The sequence below is a fragment of the Populus trichocarpa genome, chromosome 16 (assembly GCF_000002775.5).
Source record: "Populus trichocarpa isolate Nisqually-1 chromosome 16, P.trichocarpa_v4.1, whole genome shotgun sequence".
In the NCBI taxonomy this organism is placed as follows: domain Eukaryota; kingdom Viridiplantae; phylum Streptophyta; class Magnoliopsida; order Malpighiales; family Salicaceae; genus Populus; species Populus trichocarpa.
The window spans coordinates 3,115,223-3,135,082 of record NC_037300.2 but is presented as its reverse complement, the minus strand read 5'-3'; the positions used below and the strand labels follow the sequence as shown (position 1 = coordinate 3,135,082).

At 34.1% G+C, this 19,860-nt stretch overlaps 2 protein-coding genes and 1 long non-coding RNA gene across 8 annotated transcripts; 1 reads left to right on the top strand and 2 right to left on the bottom strand.

The window, feature by feature from the left end:
* Window positions 1–220: 220 nt before the first annotated feature.
* Window positions 221–3,182, bottom strand: LOC7483987 (uncharacterized). Of its 2 annotated transcripts, XR_002978334.2 has the most exons (6): window positions 2,778–3,182; window positions 1,796–1,991; window positions 1,530–1,699; window positions 1,044–1,186; window positions 795–951; window positions 221–683 (listed from the first exon to the last, which is right to left on the bottom strand). It is a non-coding gene; the product is annotated as an uncharacterized LOC7483987 (long non-coding RNA). The 2 variants fall into 2 exon arrangements; XR_002978333.2 differs by having other exon boundaries at window positions 795–1,186.
* A 173-nt stretch (window positions 3,183–3,355) lies between these two features.
* Window positions 3,356–7,324, top strand: LOC7468943 (uncharacterized). Of its 5 annotated transcripts, none has more exons than XR_008057593.1 (5): window positions 3,356–3,532; window positions 4,122–4,658; window positions 5,912–5,977; window positions 6,152–6,307; window positions 6,781–7,324. XR_008057593.1 is itself a non-coding variant. In XM_002323254.4 (4 exons), exons 1-4 carry the CDS (start codon window positions 3,395–3,397, stop codon window positions 6,209–6,211), a joined length of 801 nt encoding a protein of 266 aa, XP_002323290.3. In that variant the 5' UTR covers window positions 3,356–3,394; the 3' UTR covers window positions 6,212–6,784. The 5 variants fall into 5 exon arrangements, 1 of the variants encoding a protein (XP_002323290.3); XR_002978332.2 differs by having other exon boundaries at window positions 6,767–7,324; XR_002978331.2 differs by having other exon boundaries at window positions 6,753–7,181.
* A 1,666-nt stretch (window positions 7,325–8,990) lies between these two features.
* LOC7468942 (squamosa promoter-binding-like protein 9) lies at window positions 8,991–12,946 on the bottom strand. Its single transcript, XM_002322642.4, has 3 exons — window positions 12,250–12,946; window positions 9,936–10,075; window positions 8,991–9,816 (listed from the first exon to the last, which is right to left on the bottom strand). Exons 1-3 carry the CDS (start codon window positions 12,630–12,632, stop codon window positions 9,191–9,193), a joined length of 1,149 nt encoding a protein of 382 aa, XP_002322678.3. The 5' UTR covers window positions 12,633–12,946; the 3' UTR covers window positions 8,991–9,190.
* Between the last annotated feature and the right edge of the window lie 6,914 nt (window positions 12,947–19,860).

The window sequence follows — 19,860 nt, the reverse complement described above, 5'->3', positions numbered from 1 at the left end:
AAAAGAGATAAGATAAATACAGTAATAAGTATTTTAGTTTTCCGACCATTCAAGTTGATAAAAATTATATAATATTGACAAGAAAAGAAACTTTGAAATGATAAGAAAAAATAGTTAATGATGTAGAAACAAAAAAACATTGATTTCAACTGTAAGCCGACCCAAGGAGGATTTTGGGGGAACGGTAGTTTTGAGCTCCAGTAATCCAAATAGGGTTCTTTTTAGCTTCCGATTGGCTTCGGGCTGTTACTTTCAGACATTTAAAGGTTAGAGAGGTCTAATGTTGGAAAATAAACTCCGTAAATCACAGTACATGAATCAGAGAGGTTAATTCCTTATGCTAACACTGATATTACATGTAATGGAAAGCCATGCAGCAATTGCTTGATTGCTAAGGATCTTGTACTAAAAGCAGTTAACTGGAATTGCAAATATCATGCTCGTACAATGCTTCTGACAGTAAATCATTTCCTGAATCAGCTGACCGATTGCAAAAGTCAAACCGAAATGTAACTTGGTGTTGGTGAGGTTATGAAGCGGGTATTAGTTGAACGGAAAGACCTCTCAAAATGGTCAACTTCAGCACCTTCCATTGCACCACTTTTTGCAGCAGTGAATTTTTGCCGCAGACTTGTCAGTGATGAAACAATTTCAGACATAGGTGGGCGGAAGAACTTCTCAGACTGTTCAATTTTCAGGGGAAAAAAAAAGAAAACCTCAATGAATAATCGCATAAATCCAACTTTTCTAATTTACTGTCGGATGAAATTGTTTACAAATGTTTGTGCCAATACCTGAATGCACAGTGAGACGACATCTGCAAATTAACCGAGAGAGGGTCTTGGAGGAGACTGTTCTTTATGCCTGGACCAACCATCTGAATTAAACTCATTGTCATGCAGCCGAGATGAAGCCCCTTTCACCAAAGATTGCTCTTTTCTCGGTCTTGAGCTGTGTTAGAGACAGAATTCTTAGCAAATAAGCACCAAGTATATCAGAATATTATTCGACAATTTGGTTGAGGCAGGGGGGATAAAGTCGACCTATCAAAAGGCCCCCTCCTTCCTGTTAATAGCTCCAAAAGCAACACTCCAAACGCATAAATGTCACCCTTTGTGTTGTCAGTTACTGGTTCCTCATGTTCAGGAGCAATATAGCCAGTGTCACCAATAGCACTTTCAAAAGCCTGTTTGTATCAGTGGTCAACATTGAATGAGCCCTTCTTCGTCCACTACCACTTACATAAATGGTTAACTTGACTAGAGATGCATTTGATGCAGTTTGAATGACATGAAAACAGCAAACATACAAGGGATTTGAGAAAGAAAGAAACCCGAAGCTCACAGATTCTCTTGTAAAAACGTTTCTGACAAACAACGGTTCAAGTTTCTCTAAAAGAAGTCTCCTTGAAACATTTACAAGTCAAAGAAACATGCAGAAACTTTTCACGTTATCAGCCTACTGTTGCAGTAGTATCCTACAATGTTGTGTGACAACGAAAAAACTGAGAAGATTAGTCACGCACTTACCTTCATTTTAACAATCTTACTTTTCCACCAGGGCCCAGTCTTTTCTTCTTGTGTCCTTTTTACCTTGAGATAATTCTCAATGGCACTTGACTCGGTCGATGAGGGACCATTACAATTTTTCCAAATGGATCCATTATCCAAAGGAAGTTTCCAGGCAGGATAATTTGCCCCTTCATAGAACCGATTTCCGTCAATCCTACTAAAAGGTAGATAAGGGAAGGAAATTGATGCATTATTAGCTAGAAGCTGAAATCTTCCAAACTCACCATAGATTGGGAATTAGCTGAAATTGTGTTGGAACTACACCACTAAAGTGATTGCTTTGGATATTCCTGAGAGTAACGCAGAGGAAAAAAAATTACATATTCCTGACTCTCCAGTCCATGATTCCCTACATGGATCTCCCTTTAGCTGGGGGGGGGTTACTCCTGCCTTGTATAGATCTTGAAGTGCTATGAATGACTGTATTAAATTTAATGTTAGAAGATAAAATCACATTATTGTGCTTACCAAACAGTATCATCATGTTCTTTCGAGAACAGTAATGTAAATATTAGCAATGTTCAACCAACTGAAATCATAAGGTTCTACAAAATCACTTTAAAATAGAATAAAACTTTGTGATTATTTATCCAGGATAATCAGTCGATAGTTTATTGGGTGATAAACAAACACATAAAAACGAGTCAAAATGATGCAATTAAGCCCAAATCATCACTATTTAGAATTAATTTAAAACACTAGATGATTGCCTAAAAATAACGGGAAACGTCGAGATTATAGTGAATCGCATCCTATTCTCTTATTTTCCCCGCCAATTTTCTCCCTTGCATTTTCCCGCTAAAAGGAAAGGAAGCTAAAAATGTGAATGTAGATCTGACCTTCTGTTTGGTTTCTGAGAAAACCAAGAAGAAGAAAAGAAAATTGAATTAAGATCTTTATTTTTTTAAGAAAATGACATTAAACTCTTAATTGAATCTGGAGTCTATCCTCTTATTCTTCCAAAGAATTAAAAAGCATAAAAAGAAAAATTTATTCCCTGTTGATGAGTCACTAAATAATAGTTCTGATTACAAATCCTGCCCTTAAATCCCTGCATTTTCTTATCATCCAAACAGACGAGAAAGAACATGCATTCCTGTGAATTATGTCCAGAAAAACGAAAAACAACATTCTCACAAACCACACAAGAACACTCATTAGATCACTAAAAAAGGAAAGATTAACAATGAAATTGACAGGATTTACCATCAGGAGGATTAGTAGAAGCACAAGCTTGCAAAGCAAGAATCGCCAAGAACACAATCACTGTAAAACATGAGTGCAGCCTCTGGTTCGGCATTGTAGCTCCAAGAAACCACACTTCATCACTTTCTTTCGCCTATAAACAAACAGGAAGCACTCAAATCTTTACAAATTTTTCTCTGGCTCCTGTTTGGTTCCCGAGAAAATGAAGATGAATTTAAAGCTCGGATACTACAAAGACTAACAAATTAAAAAATGAAGGAAAGATTCTTAGTTTCCTTTTCCTTTTTTGTTTTCTCAGTGACCAAACAGAGCAGAAAACTCTAACATGACCGAGAGGGAGAGAATTTGGAGCGGTTTCATACTTTCTGTTTACTGCTGCGAGAGAGGGAGTCATAAAGAAGGTGATTGGTCACGTGACATATGTGTGTATAACTGAGATCAGCCACTTCAGCCAAAGACAGTTATGGCTGTTGAGTACACGTGGCATCAAGCAGCACTCTTTTTGGGCTCTTTGGGAATTGGGCTGCCAAAAAGTCTTTTTATGGGCCCAAAATTGGCCCATATAGTTCCTCGAAAAATGGTGTTTTGAGCTCCCTGTAACTGTGTATCAACAAAGAATGGCAGAATCAACAGAGAAGCAAAGAGACAGTGAACCAAAACAGCATGAAGAAGCAGATGGAGACGATTACATGGGAGACCTGTCTCAGTTTCTTCCTCCTGAAACAACAAACCCTTCAAAATCCTCTGCCAAAAAGGTCAGTATCTGGTTGTTTCCTTGTAATAATGAAGTCTCTAAAGCATTTATTTTATATTATCATTCTAGAAACAAATTTAAGAAAATTTTTAAAATTTATCGTATCAAGGCTTTGGTAGAGATTTTTTATATTCAGAATAGGCATTTTTGTATTTCATTGTATGATTAAAAAAAAAAACCCTAATGCAATTTGATTATCCTGTTAGAAACTTGAATTGATTCAAAGCACTGTTGGTTGAAGATTTATATGGTAAAGCTTTCTTTTTCTAGTGGAAGGAGTGATATAGAAAAAAATAAAGGTAAAGAACTTTACTTAGATAGCTATGTTAATGTAGTTTTTGCATCTAAAAAGGGGTGTAAGTGTGTTCTTGTGGTTTTGTTTAGGAAAGTACATGGGCTTTATTTATGTAACTGGAACTATATATTTATGGGGAGTGTTTTTCAAAGAATATGCTTGTAACTTTCTCAGTTATATATTTCCCAAGCATATTATGTGTTGGAAGTGAAAAGTTACAAGCTAATAGTGTTCTATATTTTAACTCATGTTTTTAATTTGTGGTTTTTTGGTGAGATTGTGATCATTTGTGCAGACCGTCAACAAGGAAACACCAACTTTTCAATCATTCAATAAGAAGTCCAAAAACATTAGCTGGCAAGAACAACGAAGACTTGAAAGGGAGAAAAAGCAACAAGAGGAGGATGAGCAAACCATGGCAAGAATAGAAGCTCCAATTCCTCCATCTAACATTGGGTTTAAGTTGTTAAAGCAAATGGGTTACACCCCTGGTTCAGCCCTTGGTAAGGAGGGTTCAGGAAGAGCTGAGCCAGTGGGGATTCAGATTCGGCGGACACGAGTAGGGATTGGAAGAGAGGAACCGCATAAGGAGAAGAGGAAGAGAGAAGAGATTGAGGCAGAAAGGAACAGAATGAAGGAGAGCGAGTTAATGGAAGAGTTTGGGTCAAGGCAAAAGTCTCAATGGCGAAGTCGGAGAGTTGTAGTAAATTTTATGAAAGCAAAAGCAGCTCTTGATCAATTGGAGAACAAAGAAGTTGTGGAACCAAAGAAGAATGAAGATGAAGAGGATGGTGAACAGGATGAGGAGGAAGAGGAAGAGATAACAGAAGAGGTAGATTTTCTAAAATCATTGTCGGCACTTAACATTCGTTTAGTTAGTTATGCTTTTTAGTAAATTAAGTGGGATTGCATTTAGTTGAGGAATGTGTTTAACCTGAGCTCATATAGTTCATGTTATTTGATATTGGCATACATGCATTTTGGTGTTAACTTGCCAAATGTCTTTGTAGCCACAAGGTTTAGCTGTAGCTGTAGCTATTGTATATTAATGTTCTGGTGTTTTGTTAATTCCTTTGCGATTAAATTATTTATGAACCAGTTACCAAATTTTGATTTCCATGATTTATTTTTCTGGGTTCAAGTTATTTTATCGGCATTTGAATGCCAGTTGGGCTGTTGTTAGGAAGAACTTTTTGTGGTTCGACCTTTTCTTTTTACTTGTCCTTCTCAGATTCTCATATCAAGGAAAATGCCGTGATGGATAGTCATTTTTATTGTGTTTTGCCTTGAACACCAACTACATTCACATTTTAGGTGTAATAGGTGCTAGGTTGTTAACTTCTCCCAGCATTTAACCAGTAACCTAGAAAAAGTGTCGACGATGATATAAATGTCTTATGAAGAATCTATGTTGTTTAAGCTTGTATGTGCACCTCCTTTGATGTTACTAAAGTACCTTGTTACAAATAATTGATTCTTTTTTTTTTTTTTGGGGCGCAAATGTTATAATAATTGATTGCTTTTTGGCTTAGGAAATGTATATAAAAACTCCAGAAAATGCTGGCCAGATGATCTTTGATTGCTTTTTCTCTCTCAAGACCAGAGCATCATCTACAAAATTGTTTTCCCCAGCCTTTTGATACTCTGGGGAATCCTCTTTTCTTTTACTTTCCACACACAATGTACAGTTTTTAGTTGTCAATTTGAGAGTTGGTTTGTGCTTCTTTTTTTTATCTTTTCCTTAAGGTACATGTATATGGAAATCTGGTGCAGTCTTGTATAGATTATTTATGTCTACCTTTGGGATTTGCTTGGATGAGTCAAATTTTGAAATTTCTGTGCTTTGACTAACGGGATTGATAGGATGCATAGAGCTGACCATAAATGCAGCTTATCTAGGAAACAAATATATGGTTATATACAATATGACTACAAATTATAAATAATCCAGCCTTGAAGTAGAGCAACTGCCAACTATATCGTTCACAATTCTTCATTAATAATTTTGTTCAATCTTCTTTACTTCGAGAAGTATTATCTTTGATTTCTTCTGGAGCATGGAATGAAGCTCTTATTTGGATGCAGGATTTGCAAGAACTGTTGATGAAACTGAGAGATGAATATCAATACTGCCCGTTTTGTGGCTTTCAGGTAAGCTGTGTGTGTCATTTTTAGTTATCCCACATCCACACTGAACCTGAAGTATTAAAAAATGATGGCTGCGCACTTATGTTTTTTGCACATTTTGAAAGACGCCAGTGTGTGGCACTAACCTCTTCTCTTGCTCTTCTGACTGTTTATACATGCACATGATGTTTGTTTCAGTACGAAACAGTGGAAGCCCTCCAATCCAACTGCCCTGGAATAAACGAAGACGACCACTAGATGTTGCTAGTGCAAGAGGCACTTATGCAAACTTGTTCAATATCTGCAAGTTGCACTTTGCATATTGCTCTTGCACGTGAGCTTGCTCACAATCGAGTGAGTTTGATATAATTCTTTTTCATTTTCACAAATGGTTGTCCTTTTCGGTCATATGTAATGGTGCTTTTTGGAGAGGATCGAGTCAAAAAGGGAAGGCGCCTAATCATTCAAATCTATTATTTAGATGTTGCTGGGAATGAGATCTATGGTCATCAATATCAACCATTCTTCATAGGCTGGATCACTATTTACTAATTTATGCGAGAAGCAGGAGTGTTTGTGCATGTAAGAGGATTTTAAACACCATCCAGTTAATTGGATATGCATGTTTACACTTTCGGCAATTTGGTGCCAATTTTCAGCTAAATCAAGACACATGTCCAAGATAGAAATCACAAGTATTAGTTCTCTTACCTGTGTAACATGTTTGTATAACGTCTTGTGTATACTTTAATCAGATTGAGACAGGCACATATGTTTTGAAGTATCTTTTAAATTGAAGGTCCATTAATCCAGGGACGCAATTTCAGTGGTTGACATGTCATGTGGCAAGTGGTGAACAAGATAACGGGATAGTGTGTGTCCACTTTGCACGCGATTGGGGGCTGGCCCTATATAAAGGTCACGTTGCAGACATTGGTTGGCTGCCTTCCTCCTCTCCGACGAGGCAAATTCCAAGGAGCTGGATATGCTTAGCCATGGATGATCTCAAGAGTGGACTAATAGAGACGTGGGAGGGACATGGATATCCCTTGAGAAGCTTGTTGAGGTAGAGCTGTGCAATTCGCTACCTTAGAGACTCAAATAGGGTAGCCATATGCTAGCTAGGGAGGCCCAGTCCTCAACCATGGATAGACAGGGACTGGGTCCTTCGTTTGTGTTATCCTCCTTATTCTCCCTGTGGGTAATTCATTGTAATTTTTTAACGGTTTATTCTCTCACAAATCACTATAAATTTAATTAGTTAATTTTTTTAAAAAAATTATTTTGATTCTTGAATTATTATTATTATTTTGGCACAATTGAGCTCTTTTGAGCATAAATTAGTATTTAATTGCATATTTTTTATTAGAAGAGAGTTGAATTGAAAGATGAAGGACTAAAGTGAAAAGAGAAAGTAAAATAGATGATGTCTTAGAATTTCATTTTAAAAGTTCATTTTAGTCCCCAACTTTTTTAGCTATTAGGTAATCGGTACCTTTAGTTTTTTGAAATTCAATTTTAGTACCAAATTTTATTTCCCTTATTTTTTCAATTTTTTTGTGAGAGGAGAGAGAGATTCGCTGGATTCCAAGGTTGATTTTTATGTTATTGAGTTTCATTTCATGAGGAGAGTTTGACTAAATGTTTTTTTCCTTCTCCTTGCCTGAGGAGGTAGATATGGCCGCAAGAATAGTTTTGGTTGAGTTGATTTCGGTTTTTTAAACTGTTTTTTGAGATTTTTGTGGTCATGAATAGGTTTATCAAGTTGTTTAGAGTGTTTTATGAGTGATTTGGGTCAAAAATAGATTGAAATGGGTTTTTAATCGAAAAAACCAAATCTTGAATTTTCCTGCGACCCTTGTCGCTGGAATCTGCAAAAAGCAAACTACACATCATCTGTTGTCTTTTAAAAAAAAAAATGTGTCATTCACCCCTTTAAGAAATAAAAAAATAAGATAGGCTTAGGCGAATGGGTAGGGCTAGAAGGCCAACGCACCTGAGTTGTTTTTTTAATGCCAGACCCACACAGCTAATCTCTTTTTGGATTTTTTTATTTTGCTATTTTATATTTTGTTTAAAAAAATTGATAAAACAAATTATTGAATCTAATTAAGTCCATTATCCGAATATTAGGTTAATCCACATCATTTTTAACTCAAACCTAAAAGAATGCATTTTCACCTTTTGTCATCAATAATCTAACTTTGTTATCTTGACCCGATGTGCCTATCAATGGTTTCTTTACTTTTAAAAAAATATATTGTTTCATATAAAAAACAAATATCTTTGTTTTATTGTTGTATAATTAAATGAAAATTAATCTTCGAGTTAAAAAATTTATTGAATCTAATGATATGCACGACTTTCATCATGATTTTGCTTAGTTGAATCGAGTTAACTTTATTTTTTTAATCAAATGTTATTTTTTTTAATTTTATTTTTTAAAATTAAATTAATTCATAATTGAATTTTTCAATTTATTTTTTTCAATATTATTCTCGCAGATTTCACAAATCAATCTAAGCTATCATTTAATTCATGATTAAAATCTAGAAACATTATGAATACCTGATTCTTTTTTTTTCTGCGCTAAAATCATTACGACCCACGGAGTAGGCTGGTAAAACAACAAATACAAATCATGGCTTTTCTGTCAAGAACTTTTTTTTTGAAAAAAAGGTTGAGGTTCCTCTGTCCTCATCTCTCAATCTTGAAAAGTGGTAGAATGTGGCTGTGGCTGTGACGTTTCTTATACATCGGAGATACCGATCACGCAGGAGCACTATAGTCCAACTCATGCTAACCTCGTCAGCTGAAGTAACTGATCACCTGTCATTGCAGGTATCCCTATCTGTCTGCCCTCTTTCAGAAGACCAGAAAATGAGAACGTGCTAAAGGCATATCCATTCCGAGATAACAGAATCGAATCGCCAGTTGCCATGGGAACTCGCGAGCCACCGAGTTCCCTTGCGCAGGGTAACTAGGCTCAAGATCCCATCATCATAGCCTAAAATCTTTGAAGGAACTCCTACAATCATAATAGATAATTCTTGACAACGATCTTTAAAGCTGGCATAAGAAATACAGCACCTTGCTTGTCTATATGTTACAATCAAAACACGGGCAAGAGCCAAAGAGTAATCATCCTGGGTTTAACCGAAACAAAAGATCAGGCAGAAGTTCACCTTCCTAGTTATTAATCCGAGTAGCCTTTAACAACCAATAAGGCAGGGCCACTTAAAGTGACCAGTGGATGTGCTGGGTTGAAGAGTCATAAGCCCTGGAATGCTCGAGGTCCATGTATTGCCTCCTATTCTGTTGAGACTGCTCGAGCTGACCAGCAAGTTGACTGTTGAGAGGCATTGAAATTTGACCCAGACCTAGATCAGGGCACATCTCATGTGAACTGTTACTTCCTTCATTGCTCTTGAAGCTCCAAGGGATTGGATACTGATTGACAGCCGCACCATGGTGAGCTGTTGATTGAACCACGGGTGCCTCTTCGGCACTAAACAAGTCATTCACCGCAAGACTTGATGCTCGGTTTGTGGAGCCCCATGGTTGATTTGACAGAAGAGAGAGAGCACAGCTCGAGTCTGAAACAGCAACTCCTGTGAAGCATTCTCCCGGAGGAATTCCTGAACTGAAAAGGCCAGTCCCGCCAGTTGAGCCTTGCAAGCAAAGGTTGGATGGAGGATTCTGGGAGCTTATCTGCCACATATGAGATATAGACCTTCCTGTGGCAGCAGTATCATTCCCGGGGGTAAGCTCAGAAGACCTTGCTGCAGGCCATCCATCTCTCCCAGTATGCCTTGGATATGCACTAAAGTCCACAAGAAGGCCTCCAGCTCTGCTGCTATTATCTGCCATTGCAAGAATCAAATATTGAGTTATAGACTCAAGATGGAAAGTTTAACTACGACGGTGGGAAGAAAGTAAACTAAAGGGGCGTTGCAAATGACATCTTCAGGTAATGTCTCACCAAACAAAGAGGGAGAGAATCGGCCATGGCGAGCGGACAACACCGATCCAGATGGTGGCTTCCTCCGTCGCTCATTATGGCCAGCTAGGCGCCTGCGGCAACTTCGTTTTCCTTGGTCAAATTCAGGAAGTAGATGAAATCTGGGTAAGACTAACAAAGCTATTAGTACTGAAAATGATAGGAAAACACCAGGACCACCTATCTCTGCACAGGGAAAAAACTGACAAACAAACAAGTAATACAAGGATTCAGCACAACAGCATATGATTTTTGCAACAACTTGAAACTAGGATGGGAACATTTAAGACTCCTTTCCTGACAGTCGAATTCTTTACACAACTGTGCAGGCTTCTATCCTACCAAGTTGAAGTGTTGCGCCTTAGTTTAGAGGTATCTTATAAACTTGGCAAAGATTTGCAAGTGCAGACCACACACAGTAGAACGAGCATCTTTCAAATTGAAATTCCAATTATCGCACACATCCTGTTGTTCTTATCAAGAAAGGAATCCAACATATGAGATATAGACTCTTATCAAGAAAGGAATCCAACAATATCAAGCTACATATAACAATAGAAACAAACAGGATTTGATATTAAAACTGGAATCTCCAGGACTGGACATAGACATGACTGGGTATAGCCTCATAATTGTTACAATTCAATGCATATGTAATGGTCCCAATGACACTAGCAAGAGCAAGACCAAATACTTTATTTCAGAATACTTTTAAACATGAGTTTCAAGCACATCCAAAACAATAAATAACAGATATACCAGCTCCCAGAACTCAAATTTCTTCAGCTCAGCTTGGCAAACAAACAGAAATACAGGTCCTAGTTAGAACTCACAGCAAAAGGAGGACAATAAGGTGAGGATATTTTGCCTCCAGACCGAGGAAAGTCTCACAATCAGGATGATATTGTAGATAAGAGAAGCTTATTTATGTGCATCATGAACTTCATCTAGATGACTATTGTGAGTTAGAAACCAATTTCTGTGACAAATTTCACTATTTGCAACAATTTAACCTCTTAACAATTCCACCCAAGGAGACCCTCCAAGTCTTCCTGTTTGTAGAAAATTGACAAATCTCACCAACTTGTTCTGTCAGCGCTTAAGACAAGAACAGGCTGTGTAAGAACAGCAAATGCCATCAATTTCACACTATCTTGACCCTTCGCTTTCATATTCATGAAGTCTCAAGGACTACAGATAAGTTGGTGGAATAATTAGTTCAGAGTCGATATGCATCCTCTTCTTAAATCATGTCATCGAGACCAAAATAACTTGAGGAGCAAGTGGGAAACGTTTGTTTGCATGTTAAACGAAGGCAGAAGCACAAACATCATGTATCCGCTGGTTTCTTCAGTTTTTCTTACTTTGGCTGCCAATAAGAAGAAGCTCAATAGCTTCATGTCTAAAAGTCCCCAACCAAAAATGTAGTTTCTGTTGCCACAACAAATTCCTTTAACCATAAAAAGAAAATCCAAGAATTAAACAAGACGGTCAATTAGACCTCTTCATCTATTTATGAGCTTTCCTGTCTCCTATGGAAGGACCATTTACCATTTATGGATACAATGTTCAGAAAGGGAATACTTACTGAACTCCCAGAAAAGTAACTATGAAAACGCCGCATTACCCACAGTAGTACTTACTTTTTTCCAGAATAATTATTAATCCATGACAGGCATCCAAAGACAAAAAACCTCACGAGGATGATCCAACAAAACTACCAATATTCAAAAAATTTAAAGTAAAATAACCAATTTGGTCGCCTAGTACATCCAAAAGATTACCAAAGATTAAAACTTTTCTTTACATTCAAAAAGTCCAAAAGCCCATCAAAATCAACAGCTACAAACTTACAAATAGCTAGCTGCGATGACAAGAAACTGACTAACACCAAAAAAAAAAAAAAGCCAACGATAAAACATCGAAAGCTACCACTTATTCATGAAAAGCTAGTACAGGAAACTTCAATCAACATAATACAAAACCTGAATAGCTTAAGAAACTGAGGACATTATCTACCACAAGATGAAGATATACTATTTGTATGTAAATAATCTTGGTTTCCCCAACAAATAATTTTCCTTGAAAAAAAGAGAGAAAGATACACTCAATAAAACAGAACAGAAAATTCACCATACATAAATAATAGGGTATAACAAAGTTCCATGGCTATAACTTGGAAGAAATATAAAAACAGCACCCCCAACAGAAACAAAATTAACCCCCAACAGACAGAAAGAATAAAAAAAAAAAGTAAAGTAAGGGCATCGAGAGAAAGAAACATAGACAAACTGACCTGCTACATTGCTGGCAAAATCTTTGCACCAAACCAGCAACAATAACTCTAGGAGACTTGGAGTGCATACTACAAACTTTGTGCCTTGAATAGTAAGTCTTAGCATCACTCAGATCTACTTTGCACCCTTCAACTTGACACCTTGGTGGCTGCTGGTGCTGTCCACCCTGAGCCTTCCTAGATGACCCTGACCCGGAACCGGATGAGGATGACCCAGTTCCGCTCTTAGCCGGAGCACCGACCCCCACGTGATCCTCAAAGTAAATCTTCTTACCAAATTTCAATCCATTAACAGACTCAGCTGGCGGAGAAGTTGCATTGGAAGTAGCTGACTCGGTTAGGGAGCCTGAATCCATTTCCATTAGTAAATGCCTAGAGTTCATTCATGGTGTGTGAATGTTTAGTGGGTCATTGAGTTGTGTTTTTGTGGTTGTAGAAAAGGAGAGAAAAGTACAGGGAAAGAAAGATATGGAAGATAGAACTCCTAGTAGAAAGAAAGATATGGAAGATAGTACTATTTTTTAGTTTTTCTTTTCTTTTTTAGGTGAGAGAGAGAGAGGGAGGTAAAAAAGAGAATAAAAAGCAGTGAAAAGAAGGCATTTGACAATGGCCCATGCCAGCACAGAAAACTGTAGTACACTGGCTGACTTGAGACTGGAGAGTGGAGAGTCTCACTATGTATTATTGTCTGTCCAAAATAATGGAGAAAAGGCAGATGGAGATGTATAGAGAGAGAGAGGGGGGGTACTTCTCGAGGAGTTCTACTTGTGGGGAGCTTTTGGTTTACACAAGCCAACTAAACTCCAACTGTCGTTTTACACATACGAGTTGCTTTTTCTTTGATGTTCTTGATTGCTACTGTTTTTTTCTTTTGTCCGATTGAACTCTCTGTCTAGAGGTTTGGGTATGGTGGAATTGACCTCAACTGAGCTGTTGTTTTATGCTTGGGTTTTTTCTTTCCTGTTCTTGGAAGTACATTTCTTTTGTTCTTCTACTGATGGATGGTGATTCCCTCTCAATTATACTAGGTGCCACGCGGTGTCCTCATGCTAGCTAAACTATTTTCAATTTAATAAAAAAATATATTCATGCGATATGATTACCAGGAATAAACCGGAATAATTTAATTGATATGTCATTTCATATGATTGGAATAATCCTCCAGAAATAAAAACAAAAAACATTATAAAGCTCAGGTTTAATAAGTTAATATTAAATAATAAAATTTAAAGAAAATCAATTTAAAAAAAACAAAAACATCAAAGAAAAAAACTCAAGTCAACACGGGTTAACCAGATTAACCCGCTGCTCAAAATACAAGATTCAGATAACCCCATAAAAATAAAAGTGAAACAAATCACAAAAGTCAAGGCCTAATAACTCAATGTTTAATGAAGAAATTGAAAAAAAAATTATTTTGTAAAAAAAGACCTAAAAACATACCGAACTTAAATCGAGCTAACATTCAAAATCATTGACTAAATCGAGCTAACATTCAAAATCATTGACCCCATCATGAGACAATGATTAACCCATAGAAGGCAAACATGAAAAAAGAACGAAGCAAAATTCCTAATCATTAAAAAAAAATAGCAATTAAAACAATGAGTACTAAATTTAGTACAAAAACTAAATGAAAGAAAATAATTAGGGGTTAAATTGAAAAACAAAACAAATTAAGAAAATAATTTAAAAAAAAAACAATCAAAAGAATAAGAATCAAAATGAGATACAAAAATTAAATGAAATAAAATGTTCGAGGGGCAAGATTGATAAAAAAAAATCAAGAGAATGATTAAAAAAAAAAAGCAATCAAAATAACTCAGACCGGATGGGATAAAATAAAATAAAATACTAAGAGATAAAATTGAAAAAAAAACTTCAAAAAGCATAAAAATAAACACAAATAGCAATCAAAACAATGAGAGTCAAGATTGAAATAAATACAAACTAAATGACACAATTGAATTTTGAAAATTCAAACATAAATCCCTAGGGTAGAAGAGAGAAAAGAGGGGGCAGAGAAAAACATTTGCCACCAACAAACCACCATGAATTGAACCTCCACACTATCAGTTGCGCCACCACATGGTGTTTTCATGGGATACAATGATTGGCCATTTTTTAACATCGAACGTCGCTGAATGTAATGTTTGAAAGGCGCAGATGATGTCCACTAACGCACGTCAATCACTTTATCTTTTTAATAATATTTTTTGTCATGTAAATTGAGAATAAAAGAAAACCATGACAAAATGCACCTAACAACATGTTTAGTTCTTTCTCTTTCAAGGGTAGTTTAGTCTTTTATTTGTTTTGAAAGAAAAAGAAAAAGACCATGAAGTCCCTACAAACCATGCAATTATTTTTATTTTAATGGCAAATTAGTAATTCTATCGTGCAACAAAAATATAAAGAGACTGATTTCTCCTATTCAATTTAAAAATGCTAATTAAACCTCGAAAAAAAACTATTTTACCCTTTATTATAGTCTCACTTGGCTTGCATTATGGAAGGTAAAAACATCAATTCACTATAGCAATACACTATAAATTGAGTCTTGCTCCGCAAATTTTAACTAATTCCCTTTTAATTTTTTGATAATTGAAGAGATATTTATCTAGTATCTACTAGATAGGTGGCCCGTGCTACTTCGCGAGCTGGATATATTTTTAAAACATAAAAAAAATATTAAAGTGATGCTAACATTTTTAAAAAAGCAAGAAAATATGAGATTCGGGTAATTGATTCAATTGAGTTCAATAAATTTGGTTAATTTAATAATATGATTAGAAAAAAAATTGATAATAAATCAAGATAAAAAATCTGACAAATTTAATGCAAAAGAAAAAAGCTTGCAAATGTCATGGAAATATATCATTTTGATATTCTTAAAAGGTCTCCATAATCTTATTTGTAAACAAAAAAAATTAAATGAGAATGAGATGATTGCATAAAAAGCAAAATAAAAAGGAAATTGAATCTCAATTCTCAACAAATAAAATATCGAATGATAAAACTAAGAAAAAAAATAAAAAGGAAAAAAAACAACTTCGGTCTATCCGAACCAGTAAGTCAAATTTATGACCTAGTCATGAGATCAAGATAACTCCGTGAAAAGCAAATGGAATAAAACAATGTAAAAAAAATATATTAAAGTGATACCAACATTTTAAAGAAGCAATAAAACATGAGATTCGGGAAATTAATTTGTTTGAGTTCGATAAACTTGATTAATTTAATAATATAATTAGAAAAAAAAAACATTGACAACAAATCAAGAGAAAAAATGGACAATGATTAGCAAAGGAAAAAAGCTTACAAATATCATGGAGATATACTCATTCAATTTTCTTAAAAGATCTATATAGTCTTATTTGTAAATAAGACAAAAATTAAATGACAATGGAATGATCACATAGAAAGCAAAAAAAAAAAAATCTTAATTCTTAATAAATAAAATATTGAAGGATGAAATTTTAAAAAAAATGACTTAAGTTTATTCAAGCCAGTAAGCCAAATACATGACTTAATCATGAGACCAAGATAATTCCATAAAAAACAAATTGAATAAAATTATGAAATTTAATTCTTATACGAATAAAGTTTGAAGGTTTAAAATTTAAAAATAAATTAATAAAAAGTAATATATAAAAAAACTTGAGTCAATTCTGATAAATTCATTAAATTCATGACTCAAAACATGAAATCAATATAAAACTATAAAAAAAATAACGAATGCAAATACACGACAAACATGATATTAAAAAATAAAACTAAAAATAATTAAAAAAAACTTTAAAAAACACTGAATTCGACCCTGTCTAATCTTCTAAACATACAGCTATGTTTGTTCTTTCATGATGCATGTTTATTATTAGTTTACATTGAGATATCTTTTAAAATAATAGATCTAGATAATGATTAAAAAAACTAAAAATAAGTAGAGAGTAATTAAACCCATGGGAATAAATTGAAAACTATACATAAAATATGAAATAAAATTGAGCTAGTTCTTCTAGAACCCACTAGCAGCTGCACTTTCTTCTCCCTCTTTTTCCTTCCTCTCGCATTCCATCATATTCTCAAACACTGTCTGAAATATTTGAGAACAATTCTCAATTAAAACTCCAAAAAATTGTTATCCCAGTTGGATCACCAAATTGCGAGCCTCTTGATAGATTCAAATACTCGAGATGCCACATTTTAGAAGGATATATATATTTAAAGTCCTTTCCCCTCCGACAGCGGGGTTTCTCGTATAAACAAAACACTTAATTTATAAAAAAAAATAAAAAATTTCTTTCTTTTTTATTACACAAAACTCTGATAGCGCGTGGCTTGCCCAGAAAGGAGGGGGAGTTCCTCTCTCCATGAAGAAGATGGATATGGCGGATTTGGCTGCGGAAATAAGAGAGTGAAGCACAGGCGAGGTGAGGATGCCCATACCACCACCAAGGGGCTCTCTCTCTCTCTCTCTCATTGGTAATGTAAGAGGTAAGAATGACACTTCCCATCCCATCCTAGGTTCGTGTACAGTGAACCAGAGTTGAACAGCCAAAAAAGCGCAGTACGAGGTCTTGTTTTGGAAATCGGATGATCCGGGGTCGGTCTTTTTTTCTTTATTTCTTTAAAATAGTTATGATATTTTTAAAGATATTTTATTTATTTTAAAAATATATTAAAATAATATTTTTTTTAGTTTTTTAAAAATTATTTTTAATATAAATAATTTTAAACTCCGGATAAAACGCGCCCCTTGACACCCCTTTGGGATCCTCCTAAAATTAATCATGAATAAAACTTTTAAACTATTTTAATCTTAAATTATCTCAAAACAAAATTTTTAATTAATTACAATATTGGTTGGTGATATTTGAAGCCATGGTTTAAAAATAAAATTTTGGTATGTTTCCAATGATCTATTATTTATTATTTTTTTTCTTGCCATACCAATTTAGATATTTTTTTCTTTCTTGATCATTGTATATTTATAATTTTTTTATAAATATAAATTAATTTATATGAGATATATATTTTGGCTTTTAATTTATTCTAAATGATCATGTACAAAACTAATATTTAAAGTTTAGTTTAGATTTTTTTTCCCCGTAATCTATTTACCAAACTATGTTATAACGGGGAAAGACCCACCGAAGTTGAACAGGAAAAAAAGCGCAGTACGAGGTATTGTTTTGGAAATTCGATGGTTTGGGTTTTTTTATCTGTAGTTAGTTATTTGGTGCATTTGTAAAAACACCGTACCCCTTGGTTAGACTAAGAGCTTGATTGATAGTGTGTTTGTGGCTGCTTTTTAAATAATTTTTCGTGCTAAAATACATGCCAATGATGTTTTTTCATTTTTTAAAAATCATTTTTGATATCAGCACATCAAAACGATCCAAAACATACAAATCATATTAAATTTTAACAAAAAAAATTTAAATTTTTTAGGAACGCGGGTTAAACCGCGTTCCCAAACATTCAATAAAATGTACCCTTTGTTTACCAAAGCCTAACCAGGTGAAAACTGTTTTCATCTCAGCTATTTACTTTTAAATTACCGTTTAGAAAAAAAATTAATGAAATCATGTTTTTTAAAAAATTAATTTTTATTATTTTTTTATGTTTTTTAATTGTTTTAATGTTATAAAATTAAAAATATTTTTTTAAAAATAAAAAAACAACATTTCAATATATTAAAAAAATATTTTAAAAAATAATTATTACTATATTTTTCAGACACCTTACATATACTTTAAAAAATATATTATAAGCTCATGGCAAAGGTATTCTCAAACAAAAGAGAATAAATGGTGGTAGAAGAAAATGGTATTTCTTGTCTTTTCAAGATTTCCATCATCTTTAATTTGTCACATCTAAGCTCCGGGAAGGGACCCGAAGCACTACTAACATGTGCTGCTGGTTAGGTTTGCAATACAAAATGAAATTGGCTATAATCAAAATCCAAATGATTTCCATTTGTTGCATATACGTTTTCAAGCATACTGATGATCTTAAAAATCATAATCTGCCGGGTATTCCAATTATTAAATCCCCGTTGTGCCGGATTGTGTTTAGAACTGTAGTATGAATATCTTTTTAAAATATTTTTTTTATTTAGAAATATATTAAAATAATATTTTTTTAAATTTATTTTTAATATTAATACATTAAAACAATAAAAAAATTAATTTTAAAAAAAAAATTCAAGATTTTCTAGAAACACAATTCGACCAGCTCCCAGCACTCTCTTGAACCAAAGGCAAACATCATCACCTAGTAATTTAATAAATTAGGTGTGTTTGGTTACTGTTTTGTATTTATATTCTTATGTAAATAATTTTAAAAATCAAAGGAGGTTTTTGTAAATAATAAACGGGAGAGATTCAAAATGTGACGAATCCATTTACCCCTAAATTGGCTACAGCTTCAATATGACCAAAATTTTCTTGTTCGATGAATTTTTTTTTAGAAAGAGTTTGTTTTTCTTTCAAATTTAGCAAGATAAATTTAAAGTTTGGATGAAATAATATTTTTTTAAAAAATTAATGAAATAATACATTTTCACCTTATTACACTTCTAAATAGCAATATTTATTAAATATCACAATTTCTAAACACGACAACTTAATATATCGTGTTTCAGAAGCGCGACATCGATTAAATTTAAACTCTTCTTCATATCAAAGAACATATAGATTAGACACAACATCATCTCTCCCCAAACCAACTGACACCCTCACCACTTATCTTTTTAAAAAACTTACCAAACACTTTTATTTTGCTCTTCAAACAATCAAAAATCAAACTTATCCTAGTCTCTAAGTATCCTTGGATGTTTTTAAGTTTAAAATCCATTGTCACCTTTGTTGTCGCCGCTGCCCCAACACTTTTTGAAGAAGTAATGCACCAGTTCAACTACAAATAACACATTCCAGTCGAAATCGATACGAGTGATGCTTTGCAGGCCACAACTCGTCATGATAAAAATAATGATTATGACTGGTTAAGCCGTCATGAAACTTATGAATTATAGTAAGATGCACAAAGAAATGAAATATTTACAAAGATGCATCGTGTGATTACAAATTAAGATTATTTTATTTGGTACATGAGTATCATACGTTGGGTCATTACTATGGATCTCGAGCAAACTTCTCTATCTGGATACATATAGTACAAGTAACATGCCTAACAGATTCAAAAAACTATAATTAATCTAAATTTTTTATATTTAATTCATCTTAAACATTGGATTTTATTTATTGATATTTTAATTTACATTAATGTTTTATTAATATTAGGTTGGCTTTATTCTACAGGAGGGTTGAGAGGCTACATTTGTACTTTGTAATATTGACGAAGAAAACAAAAGTTATAAAATTATACCTACGTGTTCTGGTGGTCTAATGCTTGCTTCACTAGACTTGAAATTTTTGGAGAGAGATTAATTATCAATAATGTTGTGACAGAGAACAAAGCCACTCAAGAAGGTGCAAGAGCTGGATCCAATCATTCTGTTTATGAGCCCGGATCATCCAATAGACAACATAAATGTAGATAAATGAATGAGATATGTTTATATATTATGGTATTTTAATTAGTTAA